This window comes from Accipiter gentilis, chromosome 7 (assembly GCF_929443795.1).
Source record: "Accipiter gentilis chromosome 7, bAccGen1.1, whole genome shotgun sequence".
Classification (NCBI taxonomy): domain Eukaryota; kingdom Metazoa; phylum Chordata; class Aves; order Accipitriformes; family Accipitridae; genus Astur; species Astur gentilis.
The window spans coordinates 5,267,366-5,288,032 of record NC_064886.1 but is presented as its reverse complement, the minus strand read 5'-3'; the positions used below and the strand labels follow the sequence as shown (position 1 = coordinate 5,288,032).

Here is a 20,667-nt window from a genome sequence, read left to right as displayed (position 1 = left end):
TAGCAGTAAGCAACACTAGCTCTTGGTGGTGCCAAAACATAAAACATTACTTATTAAGAAATCCACATAAATCAAAATACTTTGCCCAAACCAGAGGGTATATCATGGTACACCATACTGCCACTCAGGTCTACTCCCATTGTTACGTCTTTTCCTTGCGGGCATCTGAATATGTCATCTTAGGTCAGGAGCCACTGATGGGAACTGTCACAACTGTAAAACCAGTTTGGTGATGATCAGGAAATGTGAGATTATACTATACAAGAAGAAATCAAGACACCTTCTAGAGTGGAAAGATTATCCAATCCCAGCTGAGAACTCAGCAAAAGCTGAGAGCTAGCTGCAGCAGTATCTCTCCTCAAAACCTTGCCTTTGATTGAAGGCAAAGGATTCACAGTAGCTCTGTAGTGAGCAGGAGCCTCTGCCAGACAAAGACCAGCTTCCAAATCATGTTACAGTCCCAGCTTAGTGAAAGTTGCCTATATTTACAAGAAAGGCTACAATTCTGAGTGGTAGTTGCTTTTCAGTGAGGCTTCTCTTGAGCTAAGAGTGATACCAGTTTCTTCATTTTACCTCTCTCACTTCAGGTCCACTTCAGGTGGCAGATAAGAAACAGGTTTTCCAAATCAAATTAACATCAAGACTTGTTTTGGGGAATGGTTGTGGAGTTTTGCCTCCAAAAAGCAGGAAAGAACAATTAGTATGAAAAGAAGGCATTCAAATAATTGTAAAATTAGTTATTTGGTAAATTCTGTGCATCAGTGCCTTCATTACAATTTCCTTTTAAATGTAAGCAAGGAGAGTTACTTTATTAGAAACCTGATATTTGTCTTTTTAATAAATTTTTTCCTTTGATTAATTTTCAACACTTAGTGTAATCCTAATATATTTGCAGTGATCATGCTCTCTATTCATGCAGGCCAACTTTTTCCCTACTCTCCCCACCCCACCCTCCTTCTATTTGTAGAAAATTTAAGATGAGTGTAGAGGAACTGTTTACATCTGTGAAGCAAGCAGAATTTAATCTTTATCTTCTGATCCTATATTCAAATCTCTCAGAGAGCATGATGTGTCTAGCAGTCTCTTTATAGCTTGCTTGAGTCACACCTTTCTAGGTGAAATTCTCTTCCAAAGCTTAATTTCTTCAGCTATGAAATAATGCCAAATTTTGACCATTTTCTCTGTCAATGTTTGTGCTATTAAAAGCCTCCAAGGCTTGTTCAGGATAGAAGTCCTTCACTAGATTAAGTTAGTCTTGCACAGCTTTCTACAAACCAGATTTTGGGGGGGGGGGGGGGGGGCAGGGGGGGTGGAAGTGTGGGGGGGTAAGAATAGAAAAAACCTGTGATCCTCAGCCTGTCAGGTATGTACAGTCTATAAGATCAGTGGTGTAGAAGCTGAACTAGCATGTTGTCTGTGAAAACATCTCTGAGTAATTACCCTTGGAAAAAGGTGTTTTTCCAAGCCATGTGTTCTTTTTATTTAGATAAACATATATATAAAAATATACACGCCTGTATTTAAGGGTTGGAAGATAACTCCTTGAGCAGAATTGTGTTACTGTAGAACGGACTCATATACAGATGGCTACTTAAAAGAAAAACAAAAAGGCTCTAAAACTGTTTTCTTTGTTATGAGACAATTTTGGGAATTATCAGGGAGAACAGTAGAAATTTTCCAATAGGTAGTTAAGTCACAAGGCCTAACATAATTCATTTGACATATTACAGGTATAGAAATAGTCTCTGCCTGGTAATTCAGCCTTCTTCAGCTAGCCGAGAAACTGTCTGTCTTCCTCTCTGCATTCACTTCTACACTTCACATCCAGATAATGATATAGGTTGTAATTTGTATCAGCTGAAGGAAGTCAGCAATTAATACGCCATTCCACAGATAGATTTCTGATGTTTTCTAGAGCTGAGGTAATTTACAGGGCCAATAAAGCAGTGTGTTCCAGACTAGGCAAAAAGGAACATAAGCTATACAAGCATTTGGCATTAAGTGTAGTTTTTGTTAAGTGGGAAGTGGTCAGTGACTCCAGTTAGCAATATGCGAGGCCACCTGGTCTTTCTCCAAACAGGAGTAATTTAGGAAAATGTGGTTATTTTAAGCAAATCCGCCTGCAGACTACTTTTGTATACCAGTATCCTCCATAAACAGTGGGATCATTAAAAACTAAGAGGTGGGAAAATCCACAAAGATGGGAGAACACTGAGAAGTAACATTTCCAGAAGAACCAACAACTTAGTGGCAAGAATTAATGGGCAGAAGAAAGACAAAAATAAGATGGATATATGTATTCAATGGAGGATAGAAGAGGGAGAAGAACCAGCAGCGGGAGAAAATTAAGAACATTGGAAAAATTAATAGCAAAACTTTCACTTTTTGTGAAAACAATTAGTTGACATACAATACTTAATGTTAGTGAAAGGGTGTTATGCAATGATAAATGACCTGGGCAATAACAACTGCAAAAATAGTTCTAGGAAAAAAAAAATCTTTCACTAGGATATGGTTAATACGGGAAAAGTTTAATAATTCTTACCCATCATCTATCCTGTCTTTTATGGGTACTTAATCCTTTTAGACAAAGATTGAGGCGGATTGGATGGGGCAATGGATTTTTAAGCTTGCCAGAACCTCTATTTGGAAAAAGTCCAAGAGATAATATTTCTCCTACTTTACTGACCCTCACTGTCTCCACTATTCCACCCTTGGAAAATGATAACCAATTGCATCTGTGGATAAGGACTGTTTAAGGATACCTTTTTCCCTTTGAAACTTGTTTTGCTGTATGGAGTGCAAATGATAAAAGGACAGATGGCATTCTTATTGCAGCAGATGGAACATCTCTTCTGTGAATGTCATTGTTGCCCAGGTGAAGTGAAATCCCAGCTGTATTAATGCAGTTTTCAGGTGGCAGTGCACTGCATCACTGATAAACCTGACAACTGAGAAAATAGATGCAAATTTAATTGCATGATTTACCCAGGTGGACAACCAAGTCAAGGGATTTCATTTCAGCACCTGTCTTTGGCCAAGACTTTTTAGTTTTAACTTCTCTGTGCCTCAGTTTTCTTATACAATCACTTCTGTGTAAAACAGAATTTATTTTAACATCTTGAATTCTTCAGATAGAAAAGAGTAACCATGAGTTACTCAGAGTACTAAGATGAAAAACATCATAGGAATTAAATGATTAGAGTGTTAATAGCAAGGAATTGCTATTCAGAGAACATGATTATGTGAATTGATTATTTAAACTTAATTATTTACTGCTTTATTCCTCCCCATGCCTATACTTTTCTTAAGCCAAGTAGGAACACATGGCAGCGCTTCAGTTTCTTTCCTCCTTCCCAAGATAGCCTTCATTCAATAAGAAATATAACTGACCCCTTTTCTTCAGAAATACCCTTAGGCCTTTGCTAAAATATCCTAGGTTTGCCACTTCTATTGTAGGTTGCCTGCAATACTTACGTTGGAAGGACTATCTTAGCTAAATAAAGATTAATTTTTTAATGTAAAATGTCTCTTACCCTCCTCCTAACTGACTACACTTTTGTTTTTAGTTTTCCTATTCATCTTTCTTACCTTGAATCTATGCTTTAATGAATGCAGTTGTTTTCTTGTTACTTCTTTCACTAGTCTGAAATGGCCACAGTACCATGAAAGCTAGAACTGAAGGAGGCATAACATCTAATAGTCCATTCATTGGAAAAGGAAACTCTGACTCATTTTATACCTTTTTCACAATTCAACTGGATAATAATAGAATATTACACTACAGAAAGCAATTTAGGCTAGGAATACCGTGCAATTTCTCAAGTAAATGATAGCACTTTAATGGTAAACAAAGTTTAGAGGATCCTGTACTAGCTCTACAGACTGTACTAGCAGTTACCATATTTAGCTTTTAGTAAACTCACCAAGTCAAGCAGCCTGACAGCAAATATCACAAGGAGGCAATAGTATCTTCTCATTACAAGTAAGACCTAAATATGCCTTATGTGGCATGACAACCTTTTATACCTTCAAGGTGCAGCCTCATTGGCTCTTTTGCCTCTATTATTCAGGTGTAACAGTTGACAGGGAGTGCTTAAAGGGGCTCTGTGTCTTTCAGTACAGGGATAAAATACCTCCTTCAAAATTAGACAGATTTTTCCCCATTATTGATTATGTCTGGACTGAAGAGTTTTCAAAGTCTTAACCCATGACATGAGCCTCAGAAAATATTTTTTGTTATGGTTGCATTCTCTAGCAAGGTTGAAAATTACTATTGCTTGAACCACTACCTTCAAGAGTATTGTAGTTGTCTTGGCAGTCCCAGCTCATCATTAGTTTGAGTCTCCAGGTCACTTAGAAAAATCCTACCTTGAATCTAGGTATCCTCAAACAGGTCAAAAGAAGGATTCTTAAACTTAAAGTAAGAAAGATTAGGATGTTCTGATGCATTTTGTAGAAATGCTGAGAAGCAAACAAAGGAATGAAACTATCCAAGCACTATCAAATATTTTCAGCTGTTCTCAGAAATGATTAATGGGGTGAAGGGTCCTAAGTCAAATTCTGGTTAAACTCCAGGGATATTATTTATCTAGCATCCTCTAACAAGTGATTTTTATGAGGTTATGCTTATGTACAAGAGTTGCACCTTTTCTTAATGTACATCCGGACTTCTAAATATATCAGAGGATGTTCTAGAAGAACCTTGTTATAGTCTGAATGGATGGAATTTTCAAGAAAACTTAAATGAAAAACCATCAATAAGACTTATGCTGATAGATGACCCTATATGGTCACTTTAAAAAAATATTTAGATTTTTCTTACAGTCTGATTTTTCACAAGCATGAGCCAGACAGTATTTCGGATTGATTTGGAGACTTGCTGAGAGCTCAGTAGTACAAAGATGTGAACATATTTTTCAAGTTTTTTTTTCAATCTTTAAATACAGGTTTAGGACACCATCATAGGTGCTATTCAAAAATTTGTATATGTTCTTATACCTAGACATGTATTTCTAAGCATAGACATCGGTGCAAAGTACCTACTTGTGTAAGACAATATGCATGTAGGCTTCTTGTGTATCTTGCAGATACTATGGTAGTTTCTTTCCTGATATTTCCTATAGATCTCGATCTAAAACTTCTTTCCTAAAATTGCTACTAACCATCTCCCCCCAAAATATAACAATAGCATGCATTCAGAATTTGTAAATATGCTAAATGGGAACAAACCCTTAAATCTTACTGAGTTGCTCAAATGTAATTGCTTAAGATTGAAACTGCTGCATGTTGGTGAATAAACTGAGGAAAAAGATCTGGAGCAAATAAACAAAACTTAGCAGTCTGTCATAAAGGAAAGAAAACTTCACAAACATCCAATTAAGTAACTGTTATAACACTAATTAATGAACACACTATAGACACGTTCAGTATCATTTGTATTATTTATTTTTTTTAAGTGGACAATTTAAATGTTGATGTTATTAACCATTTTGTTTTAAATTTCTTAGAGCCCTTGGCTGAGATTTCTTGCACTAATCATAGTACATAGGGGGAACAAAAGTAGAAGGTTATCTTCCAGTGTGCATGTGTGTCTGTGTTTCTGTGTACATATGTGCTTTACAATTATCAAACATATATTTACACACCAACTTTACACTGAAGTCTTTCAGAAGTCTTTTCTATGGCAGGGGAAAGAATCAACTGACCAAAGGCTTAGGTCTATATGATCCATTTGAGATTTTCCAGTATAGTCCCACAGAGCTTCTTATGCATTCAAACTTTTGCCGGAATGTTACTCCATCCAGTAGTGTTTCTTTATGAGATGAAACCTGGAGCTGAGGAATGCATCTCTTCAGTTTCCTTAACTTCACTAAACTGTAAATAATTTAAATTATTAAATTGAAATATCAAGACATTTAGTTATTGTTCGTATCGCTCATCTTTAACCTTCTAATAATACATCACATTTTTAAAATAATTTAAAAAACCAACAAAAAAAGACTTTGGAGGCTATATACTACACAATCTCCATGGCTCCTGCTTCTTGGGAAATCTGTTACAATATTACAATTCCCAGAATGTATTTGGAGCAGTGGAACAGAATTGTCCGTTGGCAACTTTCACATTCAGCAATCCAGACACTACAACAATAATTTAAAAAATTGCTTTGTGATTTATTTTTTCTATCTGTATTAAAAAAGGAACACTAACCTACTTAAATATAGTTTGGTTTTTATGAAACACCACAAGATTTGGCAAAAAAAGATGTAAAAGAAGACTGTTTTGATGTATAAAACTCCTTACCAGTAGAAGAAACACTGACCTTGATTTGGCCTATTCATAGATTCATTTCATGTAGTTTTGCTGCATATTTGAAGCCTTAAAGAGCCGAAAGAGCTGCTAGTCAGTTTGGAAATCACAGAACAGTTACGCACCAACAATTCCTTTAACAGGCAAGATGTCCATGATAAACAGTAAAGTAAAGCAGAAGTGTGTACATAGTATATGCTGTGAGTCATGTGCATGTGCATACATGATGTATGTGTATATACTGTTTGGCTGTGTGTACCAATATTGTGGGTGCATGCCGATTCTTTACAAATTTAAGTACTATTTTGCTTAAACTCTCCTGTTCCGTAGCTTCTGGTTTGAACTAGCTTTTCTCTCCACACCCTGCAAATGATTTAATCTATCAGTCACCAGCTTTATATCTTCACATCAGTAAAATTTTAGGACAACTGGATGAAGAATTATTTCTTACATAGAACATGATAACACTCCCACTGTAGGAAATGGAATGAAACAAATGGAATAAAAGTGCAGTGACTGTGGTGAAAACATCTCCACAGAGTTAGGCCTCAATCTCTTTTTGTTTTCGTTTGGGGTTTTTGAGTTGTTCGTACTTTTTTTTTACTAGGGTTGGGGGTGGGGTGTTGTGTGGGTTTTTTTGGAGAGGAGGCCTTCACTCTCCAGAACATGTATTTTTGAAAAAAGATGTAGCGGGTTAAGGGGGCATAAGAGGAACTGTGTACATACATCAGATTTCCCCTTTTCTCTCCTTGGGCTACTAAGCATTGCCCCATTTTTTTCCACTAGAAGTGGAAGTGGTTAGCCCCTTTTTTATCCCTTCAGGAAAACAGATTAAGACCAAGGATTCTTAGCAGAGGCCAATATATTTGAGATTGTTCTGAATGATGACATCTGTCACTGCATCAAAGACAAATTGTATGTTACTAGTATCAGTGGCGCAGGTGAAGTGTGAGTAGATCTCCTTGGTCTCCTTGTTGCGATTCAAGTCCTCAAACTGGCGTTGTATGTAGACTGCTGCCTCCTCGTAAGTGTTTTGGCCTTTGTATTCAGCAAAGCAGACTGTTAAGGGGATGCGTCGGATTTTTTCTGCCAGCAGATCTTTCTTATTCAAAAAAAGGATAAGGGAGGTGTTGATAAACCAATTGTTGTTGCAGATAGAATCAAAGAGACGCAAACTTTCTGCCATTCGACTCTGTAGGAGAGGAAACAACAATGTCAACAGTAGTGTTCTGCATAACTGTGAAAAGCACATAAAATACATTATTATGTCTATCAGTGAGCAAAATCTGCTTTTAGAAACAACTTTTGTTTTATTTGGTGACTGTACATCTTACCTGATCATGAAATTTCAGGGATCTTAATTCACTTATTTGGTTACAATACATTTCACCACAGACTACCTCTTCCTTTATTTTTTAAAACATTTGGCAACTATGGAGGAAAGTCTAAAACATCTAGAAACTCTAGGCAACTATGGAGGAAAGTCTAAAGATCTAGAAACAATAGGTGTAACTTGGGAAAACATGGTTGTGTTCAAACTTAGGTTTGCACTATAAAATGCTTTAAATAAAAGGTATGAGTAATTTCTAAGGATTTCACACTAGAGAAACATTCTGCTGTTAATAAAAATACAGAACTACTGCAGCACAATTGTAACAGTGCATCATTAGATGTGTAGTTTAGCACACTATACATACTCAGAATTTTTCCTTGCCTTACTTGTCCCCATTGTATAATGGTAAGCTTGAAAGAATACACAAGAACCACATTCTACTGTGGTGGGACAACTTGTATACTTTCAGGTGAAAGCTGAGTTTAGCTGGATGTGTTTAATATCTTTCTGTCTGCTGCCCTGAGTAGGCAGATTCCATTTATGAACAATTTAGGATGACCACCACCATTACATATTTGGAAATAACAATCCAATGCTGCTATAAACTGAAAGCAGAAAGGTCCGTTGGAAATCAACGGCTGTCTTGAATTTTCCTGACGCGTTCCTGCTGCGACACACGCTCAGGATGCAGCTGGAGCTGTCCATGGTACCAAGTGCTCTTGGAAGGCTGAGTTTATTGCTCGGTTTACACCTATACGTAGGTGTAAACAGATATAATGTTTTGAATAGAAAATATTCTAGATGATTAAAATAAATATCACTCAAGTATTGTCAAAAGTAGATACAGAAAATATCTTAATCAGGCTTTTTTGCTAAGCTCAATGTTTTCCAGCATGTTACAACTTAGATCTTTTTTTCTGTTAGGTTTCATTGGCAAATCAGCATTATCATCATCTGACTAACTTTAGTCAGATATTTGTCTATCATGAAAATTTTTTAAGGTATGCACTCATATTTTCTATTTAAAAGAAAACATATCTTTTAACCAAGTCATCCTATTAATATTTAGAGAATATTTATAAGCATGGCATTTTACAATTAAGCAACAAGGTTCCATTCCAATAATTTTCAATACCCAGCAATAATTTTTATTAATAAAACTATAATTCTTGAATAAGTGGACCTTTATTCTGTTGCAGTTCATCTGTGTTCATGTACTGCTGAAAGTCGGAAAAGGATATATGACTGAAAATTTGGAATCAGTTTTTTCTGTACAGAAAATGTATTAGGAAAAATGTCTAGACACAAATATTCACAAAACAAGGTACATTTTAAAACATTGGAAATTATACAGATTCCAAAGATTTCATAGACTCTAAGACAGAGGTAACATAGGCTAAAAGTTGGAATTCTTGCAGTGATGTCTGTTTAAATATTTAACTAGAAGAGTCTTTTAGCTGTGTGCCAGTTATTCTCCTCTTGAAAATTAACATCAACTAATGTTTCAACTTCGTGATAATGCTGTTTGCTATTTTGACCTCCATGTGCAAGTTTCATATCAGATTCCAAAGCCTTAATTATGCTTTTTCATCATTCCCATCTAATCCTCTTCATACACCCCAAAACAATTTTTGCAATTTTTGAGTATCTTTAAAATCTCAGAATGCTGTAAGGCATATCTACTTGTTGTAGACCTGATCCAATGCATAACTCTCAAAATAATTTCAAGTAGGGTAGTGTCGTGGTTTAACTCCAGCCAGCAACTAAATACCGCGCAGCCGCTCACTCACTTCCCCCATCCAGTGGGATGGGGGAGGAAATCGGGAAAAAAGGTAAAACTTCTGGGTTGAGATAAGAACGGTTTAATAGAGCAGAAAAGAAGAAACTATAATGATAATGATAACACTAATAAAATGACAACAGTAGTAATAAAAGGATTGGAATGTACAAATGATGCACAGGGCAATAGCTCACCACCCGCCGACCGACACCCCGCCAGTCCCCGAGCAGCGATTCTCTGCCCCCCCCTACTTCCCAGTTCCTAAACTAGATAGGACGTCACATGGTATGGAATACACCATTGGCCAGTTTGGGTCAGGTGCCTTGGTTGTGTCCTGTGCCAACTTCTTGTGCCCTGGCTGGCCATGAGAAGCTGAAAAATCCGTGACTATAGTCAAAACAATACTGAGCAACAACTGAAAACATCAGTGTTATCAACATTCTTTGCATGCTGAACTCAAAACATAGCACTACCAGCTACTAGGAAGACAGTTAGCTCTATCCCAGCTGAAACCAGGACAGGTAGGTAAGCCAATGTGATGTTAATGACAGCATGAAATTCAGTATTTCTACTCACATGTCCAGATGAATTGATTTTGTATGGGAAACATTTCTGTAAAGCTTTTAGCTCTTACCCAATTGACAGGCCTAGAGTTAATATTTAGCCTACAGCTAAAATATTAGCTATTGTTCCTTCTCAGTTTTTTTTTTTGTTTAGGCTTTATACTGTTGAAAACATTGTTGTGAGGAATCATGGTTTAGTCCTGTCTTATCTTCAACAGTCCTTCCCTCTATTTTGAGATAACACTAAGGTTTATGGCACCATGGTCACAAGATGCAAAGAATCCTTGTACAGTCAGCTGTGTAAAGTCTGCTTGCTGATAAACCATGGATAAAATATGAAGAAAGCTTTTTCATATAGAGCAATATAGATTATAATCTTCCTTGAAAACAATAAACAAGCTAAATATCTATGTTAAGTTTCCATAAAGAGATGCATATATTCAAATGATTATTCTTTAAACTGATCTCTACAAAAGCTATACAAATACTGTTCAGATCGCTGTTTCATGTATTTGTGAAGTCTGGTTTCTTTAATTCAATGTATCTTTCACCTTTTTTTCCCTTCAGACAAAGTGAATTTGCAATACTGTCCTGCTAAATTAGGAAAATAAATCCTGTTCTGTTTAGAGTATCACTTTCACTATTCTCAGATCATGAGATTGCATAGGATTTAATAATTTCTTCAGCTTAGTTCATATAATGAATTTAAATCAGATTAGGCATTATCAATCAGCATTAGTTCATGATGGAAGGGACGGGCATCATTAATGATATATCAGGATACAGTTCCAAATCCTCCCAGACTGTTGACTTTGGTCTCACTTTGTATTCTATTCCACTATTTGTGGATAGTTTCATAACATGTACAGATCATGAATTTAGTGTCTTCAGAGGAGTCATCAGAGGAAGAGCAGCTTGCTGTTTGTAAACTTTTTATATAGTGGCATGCCTTGCCATCTGAAAGTAAGAGCAGCTGATTTGATATTTTTTTATTTAAGTAAGAGAAAAATAATATTGAAAATGTCTGGTAAAACTCCTGGAGATTACTGATACCTGATTTCCCAGTGCTTCCAAAAGTTATAATGAATAATTTTATACAGAACTTAAATTTTTTTAAAGAAGCATAGTTTCTTGAAGAAAGACTGGAATCAACTCAAGCCTAACAGTTTTAGTATGGTTAAAAGTATTTTGGTTTGGCAGAAACAGAAGACTGTAAGGTTCTTCAAAGGATCATATATACCATATGTCATTCCTAACATTTTTAAACTATTCTTAAAGTTCTTTCCACACAACCTCTCTGTTTCCACCTGTTGACTGATCTTTCAACAAACAAAAATACATTAATCAAAAGCTCCTAATTAGTAGACACTGATCAAGATTACTTTCTTCAAGAAGATGTTTTAGCTGATTCCTCAAAGCAGGGAAGCAGTCTTAACTTTTTTTCACATAAGACTGTTCAATTAGTGACTGACAGACACATTTCAGCCCATAGGAAGTTTTGGTGTGGCAAATTTTAAGGCCTTTCTCATACATCTGCCTATGTCCTGTTATATATGCCCAGATCCTGGCATTAGTTCTGGAAGCTGCTGTAAGACCTACCCGATTCCATAGTGCTGTAACTTGTTTTCAGAAATACCTCTTGTAACAGAAAACAAAAGAAAAGTTCATTTGAATTCTTGTGTTTATACCTTATATAAAATACTAGCATGCTTCCCAGCTGAAAGAAAAAAATATTTGCTTTTTGACAGACTTTTATGCTCAGTATTCTTTTATCATACGTATACAAAGAACATAAATTTTGCAGCAGTTCACAATGGTATTTACAGAGTACATTCATCTATCTTTGTATCTGTTTTGATTTATTTCCTGCAAATAAAGAAACTGAATAGGGCAGACTGGAAAATAGATATCTATTTTATCATTCTATATAAACATATTATGTCAGATTTATTGGTCAAGTACATTTAGAGAATCCATGTTTTCTTTTTTATAATTTAATAACAGAAAGCAGTGAAAATAAGGCATTGGACATGATACACAGAATTCTTTGTGGAATTACAATGTGTATCGAGTAATATATTCCTTCTAACAAAGTCATGTGCCATAGCACATAGTGGCAGTGTTCTCGCAGTGGCAACAGGTATGGTACTTTGGATGTTTGCTTACTTTGGATAGTGATTCTAAAACCACTGTTACACTTCACTAATTTCTAACATTCCCACCTATTATTCTGCAATAATTGACTCCTTTGTTTTCTTCTAATGTTAACCTGTAATGAATTTACTGTTTTGAACAGTATTAGCTGCATTTCCCATATAGATTACTCTGCAGGTATCACACTCCTTTGTATATGCAATATTTTAGGTTTCTAGAAAACTTTATGCATACATGATGAGTCACTGCTCTGGTCCAGAGTAAGTGAACAGAAGGGATCTGGGTTATCTAAAAAAGAGTGTATTTTGTTTACAAGATTATTTGCAAATATGTATGTGTTCCATTTGTCTGGCTTGTGTTCAGAGAGGATGAAAATTATCTATAGAGTTCGGGTATTTTTGTTGTTGTTTGACTGTGAAGTATTCTGGCCAGTTTTCCTGTTTGGCAAGTGGAGCTGAGGCTGATTTGGGGTTTTAATAGAAGTAACAGTATTTTGGGCCTAATTATTCTGAAGTTTGTATCACTTGGTATAGTGCATCTCCCTTGACTTCACTAGAGTTGCTCCATATTTCAACTGGTGAGATGAAGAGAGAAGAATCATTTTATCGTTTATTACATGAAAAGTAATATGAAAATATCATTTATTTAAAATTTCATTTTTATTTGGTTTTACTGGAGAATGAAAATATATTGTATTGATATTACTTCAAAGGAAATCTGCAACAATATTGATCATTATTGTTACACCAAAACAGTATCCTGAAAAAATTACCTCTTATACTTTCCTCATGTTACTCTTCCTTTTCATTTGCTATGGATTGATTTGGTCAGAATTGCATCCTCTGTTCTCAGAGTTTCATGAAGGCATTGATTTAGTTATTTTAGTGAGTAATTCTGTGTTTACAGATTAAAACCACAGACCTTTGGCAGTTTCTTGTCATTTCAAAACCCCCAGCACAGGGGCGCACCATGATGGTTGGCACTGCCACAGCAGCAGTATGTAGCCATGTTGAAATCTACCTCACAAGCCTCTTAAGGCATACTGGAATATAAGAAAAGTTATACAGTCCCTATATTTCGGGGCTTTTGTTTAGTACTTCCATTGTAAAGGTGGGGTCATCTGACACTTAAGCCTACTTTATATACAGACATATTTATATGTGTAAAAACATGGCTTTAAAAATCTGTTTGAGGGTTTATTTTTTATTTTCACAATGCAAATCCTAACACAACAGATAATCCCCTAAAAACATCATCGGTCTCTTTCCAAATAATCATGCTTTTCTTTCCTTCCCTGAATTTGTAGCTGATAATAAAACCATGCAAGAAATTTTTAGCTCAGTTGAAATGCTTTTGCTACTAATTGTCTGGAAAAAAAATGATTTAGAGCTAATATAGGTTTTTGGCCAACCCTCAGAACATTCATGCCAAAAGGATATTGCATTTTAAGAGGTTTGTGTTTGTTACTGTATTTTGTAGTGAATCATAATACTGTCCCTCTAATACCAAATCCTGAGTTGGAGTCTGTAGTCCAAGGACAAAATCAGAGAGTTAAAACCCTTCCATAAATTGTGAAAGTTAATGAACATGTACAAGAGGACTGACAGTTTTAAATTCTTGTAAACTTTGTGATCTCTTACATGACGTAAAGAAAGAATTAGTAAACTGTTGTACCTGACACCTAAGAAATTTCTTCTTCAACGTAATATTATTATTACAATATTGGTTGAATATCTGAAAGTCATAAAAACCTTAAATAAACTAAATAGAATTTCTTTTAGTTAAAATGCAGATATATTAATCAGGAATCATTTCCAACAAAGATGCAGGCTATATTGCACCAGTGCAAGACTATGGTTGCACAGTATAAATGCATGATATACCTTGGGAAATGAACTCCCAAAATCCATTTCATGATTTAACTATAATAGCAAAAGTACGAAAATGTATTGCTGAACAATAAGGAAATGTATAAGAAAGGAAAAAACAAGTCTTCAAATAACAGTAAGATGTCATCCATATAATTATGAAAACTTCAGGGAAAGGGAAAGAGGCAACACCTACTTCCCGATGAAGAACAGAAAACTAATTGAAGTTATTCTGAATTTTTTTTTTACCTGTTAGCATGGAGACATGAAACATATAGTGTTCAGTCTCACCTTCCTCATGGAATTAAATGACAGGTAAATCCAAACCTAAGAGAAAATAGTATACATGGCAAGACAAGGCCTCTATCAATTTTAAGTGGTGGCTTATGATTTGTGCAGTGTATCAATCACATTTGAAACAGCAATGCATGACATGTGTCTCAGTTTTTTATAGCCAGATGACATCTTGATATATCTGAAAATCTTAAATAAGTGATATGTCCACAGTTTTAAGAAGAAGGATGACACTGAAACTGAACATAAAGATATGTGATGTGTCCACTCATATACCCCTAACATAACAGGCTCGTTTCTGGTTTCATCAATACTGTAAAACTACTGTACATATTATAGGGAAAGTGAACTTGAGAGTATTATGGCTTATTATAATAAAAAAATAGAATAAGTCATTGTACAAATCCCAAAGGAGTTATAAAAATTTTCTATTAATGTGGAGGAAAAATAATGGTAGGAAAATGCATTCTTCTCTGCAGTGTCTTTTCCATTTCAGGAATCCTGAGGGGAGTAGCTATCCAGGTGGTTAGAAGAAATGTGCTGCTGTAATTTCATAATTATACACAAGCTAGGGTATAAGCAAGGTAATGCCAATGCCTTATCCAGATGGCCTTGTTGGGGGCTAATTGCAAGTTCTTCTCTGAGCATGAGAACAAGGAAGTGGTTGCTTAAGGGAAAGAACGTGCTAAGGAACAGATGGCTGCTTCTGTTCTTCCAGTAATTTGCAAACATACAAACACTCCTGGTCATTCTCTGGAACAGTAGAGGTGTGCTTAGCAGGAAAGAGTTCCAGAATAACTAAGAGTTTTGAAAAGGGAAGACCCTGCTATCAAGATAGCAAGTAATTAGAAAAATAACTAGGTAAATGGAGCCAAATTGGAATGTAGTATCTCTTCATAGCTTTCACGTTAAAGCTTTCTGGTCACAGCTGGGAGAGCTTTGAACTTAAAAATGAAAAATTATGAAGAGAGAAACTATCACAAATAAGGGAATTAACTGCCACTTGTACTAAATACCCAAGAACTTTATCTTTCAATCATTATTTCTCTTTCATCATTATTTTAGAATTGGTAGGCATTTGGGGATTGTGGAAACTTTAATTAAACTAAATAAAATTTATCTTTCGTAAACTTTAAACAATGATGAATGAAATTGGTGCAGGAATGGTAATGTTTGCTTTGTGGAAAAGTTAGAAAATCTTTAAATGTCAGTAATACTTGGAAGAACCAGTGGAAGCTGTTGCTATTTTCCTGTTGAGGCTTTTCCCTGTGATAGTAACTGGCATTTAGCATATACTAGTAGCTCTGAGCTATTTAACAAAAGAGCATGAATCTTTTCTTTCTGTTTCAAATGTGTTCTTTAGAGATCCACAACTTAAGACCTTCTAAAGAAAGCAGGTAAAGCTAAAGTATTTGAAGAAGGGGTGGTGGGTAAAAAGGTAATTGAATCTGTTGGATGTAAACATTGTTTTTTCCTTAAGGTTACTATACAAACAAATTTAAACCATTCTGAAATAATGACAGTCTACAAAACACATAGAAGGAAATACCATTGCCCAAGACAATCATAGTCAAAGCAATTCAGGAATTCAAACTATGTTTGAATAAATGTATAATGGAAGGCAGAGGGAAAGCAGAAGAATTTTGCAGAAGAAAATACAGATGATGCAAAAAGCAAGACAGCCTGGATAAATATACAGATACTTTTTTCTTGTAAAAAAGGCTAGACTGAGTGCTATTTGAAAGGTCCTTCCTGTCTAGCAGTTAGGCAGTCCTGATTGAGTGCTGGATAAGAAAGGCTTGATTTAAAAGGAAAAAGACTATTATATGATCATCTTTTGTTCAAAGAAAGAAGACTCCTACAAGAATGCATAGGATCAGGTAGCTGTGGGTCTAAATGGGGAAAGATGACAATTTCATATGTTACAAAAAGTAATTACTTTCATCTAAAAATCAAAAAGAAGAAACTAACTATCTGTTAGAGAGAAGTAAATAGACTTAGTCCAATTCACTCTCTATATATCTCAAATAAAGAAATTAAGAACCTCACTGAGGTAGGGCTAAACTGGGATAAAACACCCTACCTGTGTTGTCCTGTTTCTAGCCTTGGCATCTCCCAGAATGGACAGGGTGACCAATAGGGGTTTGACTAGACAGAATTGTTTCGACTTTCCAAACCCTTTCTTTCCAATCCTAGTATCCCAAAGTTTTCCTAGAAAAGTTTGAGAATTCTAAAATGTCAAAATTAGAAAGGGTGACATAGAATGGTAAGTCTCACTGTGAATTCATTAGAAGTGTTCTTAAGTCACTTAGAAGCTTAACTTATTCTACAAGCAAACTCATTATCCCATCACCAAAGTATTATGTTACATTAGTCTAAAACCACTGTAGGAATTCCTAACAAGTTACATGGTAAACAAAACAGGAAGAAGGTCAGGATAACTAGAAGCAGCTATGTCAATTTAGCACCTATCATATGGATATATACATGCACATGCCATCTATTTCTGTCCATCCTATCAAAATTCTTTCAGTGTCCTGCATGTATAAGGGGAATAAGAAGTGCAGAAAGGTGGAAAACTAAATAGCATGTTAGGTATATACATATACTTTATGTCACCGCAGTAAAGGGAAATTGAAAGGGATGATAAAAGAACTTTTTATATTAGAGGAACCTTGAATCTCTACTATGAAATGAGCATATAGAAGGCTGAGAAACATGGATGTTATGAAGTGAAGCCCTGAAAGAAATCTTGTGTGATTTTGGATAGGAAGATATGGATTTCCATGGTGAGGGCAAAAAAATGTATTAAGCCTTAAGCAAGCTTTCTTGCAGTTTTTTAAACAGTTTCATCCTCAAATCGGGAGGAAAAATTATACTAGCAAACAAAATTTGTAAACTACTAAATGAATTCCTCACTATTTTAAAGACAACATCTTCTAACTGTTTATACTTACAGATTGTACGTGACAATGTAAAACAGGTAGAGGAGGCAGTAGTCAATGTTTGATACCTCTTTTTCAGAGAAGGGAAAATAAACGTAACAAAGCGGTACTGCAGCATACTGTCTCCCTTGATGATTTCCTGTGGAGTATTACTACTGCCTTACAGAAAATTCTGCAGATGATAACTGAATCTGGCACTATGAATGAGAATTACATGGGGACCTTTAGTCTTGGCTATTGTATAGGATGACAATGAAAACATTATGAATATTTTATCATGTATGATCTCTGTGACTGGAAAAGAATTGTAGCGTTACTAAGGCTTACTGTGGACTAGACTAGACAAAGCAGATTTAATTAGGAGTAGTACTTTAACAGAGTCCTGAACATTTGTCTTTGAAAATTGATCCCTGCAACTTCTTAGGTGTGCACTGAAACAGCAAGTCATGTCTGTAGGAGTATGATTCTATGAGTACATGCTAAGTTAAGCATTGTTATGTAGTAGTTACTTATGGGTGCCAATGACAGACTGGGGTAAACCACTCTTTAATACTATGTATCAAAACTGTTTTATAGTCTTAGATCAGGAACAATACAGATTTGTTAATCCTAGTAAGTACAGTCTGACACTAAGCTATGATTATACTAAGGAGAGTGCCTGAGCTGAGAAAGAAGTTTTATTAAGTTTTCTGGCAGGATGATTAGATTTTTAGCCAGGCGATTTCCACGCAAAGGAAGAGGACAACAGGTGCTTCTGCTAGGACTTACAAACTAAAAAGAACCTAAAGAAAGGATATATAGAAGACTCTTGGAAGGAGAGGAAATTGTTACTGAGTTCAAGGATCAGAAAGTGTGGGGCATTCATCATTTAATAGAAATGCTGGAAGATCCAGATAAAGGCTGCTCCAGTATGTCTGGCCAAGGTATTAAAGGTTGTTCCACAAGAAGGAAGGGGGCAGAATAAAAGTGGAGAAATACATGGAGATTGAGTTATTGCTTGTGACTAGCTATACATATCCTGAAGTACAGGAAAATTACATTTAGAAATCATAAAATGTACATGTGATAGGTGCTATATTTATCACTTCTCGTAAGAGAATTACAAGTCCAGAGGAAAGTTCTAGAAAAAGGTATGTTCAGGAGAATAGAAATATGGCGCAGTCAGTATTGGTCCTGTGCCTGGTAGAAAAGCAACACAAGTCAACATTTCTGGGAAGGAGTAATAAGGATAGGTTGGCAAAAGAAATGCTACTGAAGCTGATGCAGGCCAAAAGAAACTTAAAGTCACAATGGGCCAACATATTAAAATCTACACATTACATAGATAGCATCCAGCAGGGCAGCGCTGCCAAGGCTGTGGTAAAAGTACTCAAGATAAATAGTATCATGGAATATACCTCTTTTCATAAGCCTCCATTTAATCATTTAAGTGAGCAGGTAGCTTGTTTTTTCTTTTTAAAGGAAAGCTTGCTATGTTTCAGTTGCCCAGCAAACAATGGTTAACACTCTACTTCTACCACCTCAAAGGTCAATAAAGCTTTATGCTACGTAAACCTCTTGATGTAAGAGTTACGAGAGCTCTCACTGTGCTTCTCTCTGTGTATTATTTTGGCAGGGGGGCAAGCAGTTTTAAGAGGGCAAAAGTGCCGTAAAAGGAGTATAAGAATAAATCTTCAGTGTCTTTGGCAGTAGCAGAAAATTAAGATTTCCTGAGTACAAATTAAAATAGTTCTTAACTTAGAACTAAGAAGCAAATTAGCAGTGTATAATACCTAAGATTGCTTTGGGCTGTGGGGTATTTTTTAAGCATTACACAGTATTCCAGACAAACTGCATATTTCTGAAGTTTAGAAAAAAAATGAGTTTAAAAACATTTTCTTGTTAAAATAATATTCATTTAAAATCTCATAGTTCTTGAAAATATATCCGAAGTAGCATGAACATCCATACTTTAACTGTAAATATCTGGATGTTTTATCCTTAGAGGGAGTTATATATATATGGTAGCAGAGGCCAGCTTTTTTATTCCTGGTAACATATTTCAATTAATTTCAATGCTTACTCATTGTTTTCAAGTAGGGTGGGGTTTTTTTGGTTTTGTTTTCTTTCAGGCGTTTAGATTATTTGTTTAGCTTAAGGGCAAAAGGAGCATTTCAAGTACATATTCAACATAGCTGAAATGCTGCATAGTTTTACACAAAAAGTGGTCCAGGACTTTAGCTGTCCTCATTTGAGACCTTTAAGCTTAGTATCAGTCTTCTGTGTCTAGGCAATAAGTAACTTAACCCTGCATTAGCCTTCAAGGAGAGGCTGAAGGAACTGGACTTGTTTGGCTGGCAAAGAGAAGGCTAAAGGGTGATCTAGTAACAGCCTACAATTACTTGAAGCATAGTTACAAAGATGATGACACTAAACTCTTCCCAGCAGCATCAGATGAAAGAGTGAGCAGCAATGAACACTAATTGCAGCTTGAGAGATTCAGATTAGATGTCAGGAAAAAAATTTTCACTGGAAGACTGGCACAGCACTGGAACAATTTGCCTAAAAATTTTGTGAAATCTCCATCCATAGACGTTTTCCTTACTCAATTAGATAAAGCCATAGCTGGCCTGATTTACTGTTGGCAGTAGTCCAGCTTCAGCTGGGATGATAGGGTAAGTGACCTTCAGACGTCACATCCAGCCTACATTTCCATAACTCCATGAATTGTAATAACATATTTATAGTTGAATCCATAAATGAGAAGTCAATTTTCTGCATGCAGTTCTGAGCAGATCTCAAACTTTTCATCCTGAAGAGGTGAATCAAGCATAAGGGCTATCCTTTTGATGGAAAGAGTTATACTACACTATCACTATTCTGTTGGTGAGGCAGGATGAAAAGGAAGTGGTTAAAGAACAGAGTTGTGGCCTTTGTGAAATACCCATTTTTTATTGTTTTCTGTTCTTTCAAGCTCTCTGGACCTTAGAATAGCCCCATAGCTATTAAAATACTGCAAAAATCTGCATAAGAACTACATGAGAATATGCAAGTAGAAAGAAAAATGTTTATTCATTGTTGCAGACTATTGACTAACCTACTTCTTGTACAGTTTACACAAGCTCTGGCTGATAGATTATGTGTAAAGAAAGAAACAATGCTTTTTTCATTGTACCTTCTTTGAAATGTACATTTTTCTAATACATCAGCGGGGTGGGGAAGGGTGTTAACAGGGTGAATATTGGTTCCTGTCACCTAGAAAATTGTTTGCTGTAATTGAAGTGAAACAATATATTGCATACATAAGAGAAAATTAATTTTTTTTAAATGAAAGAACTCCATTACTTTTTGCCACTAGTATGCCACTAGAATGCACTAGTAAGCCTAATAATTTTGTGTAACAAAGTAATGGCAGGGGGACAGATTGCAAAATCTAATG

General features: G+C 35.6%; 2 protein-coding genes across 4 annotated transcripts in view; one reads left to right on the top strand and one right to left on the bottom strand.

Moving 5' to 3' along the window:
• RSPH14 (radial spoke head 14 homolog) overlaps positions 1-20,667 on the top strand; it is a 103,091-nt gene that overhangs the window by 5,000 nt on the left and 77,424 nt on the right. The window lies entirely within an intron of this gene.
• Positions 5,442-20,667, bottom strand: part of GNAZ (G protein subunit alpha z) — a 75,337-nt gene continuing 60,111 nt past the window's right edge. For all 3 annotated transcript variants that reach the window (XM_049804240.1, XM_049804239.1, XM_049804242.1), the window contains one exon: positions 5,442-7,504. In XM_049804240.1, coding sequence (XP_049660197.1) covers positions 7,160-7,504 — 345 coding nt within the window. In that variant the 3' untranslated portion in view covers positions 5,442-7,159. The remainder of the gene's footprint in view (positions 7,505-20,667) is intronic.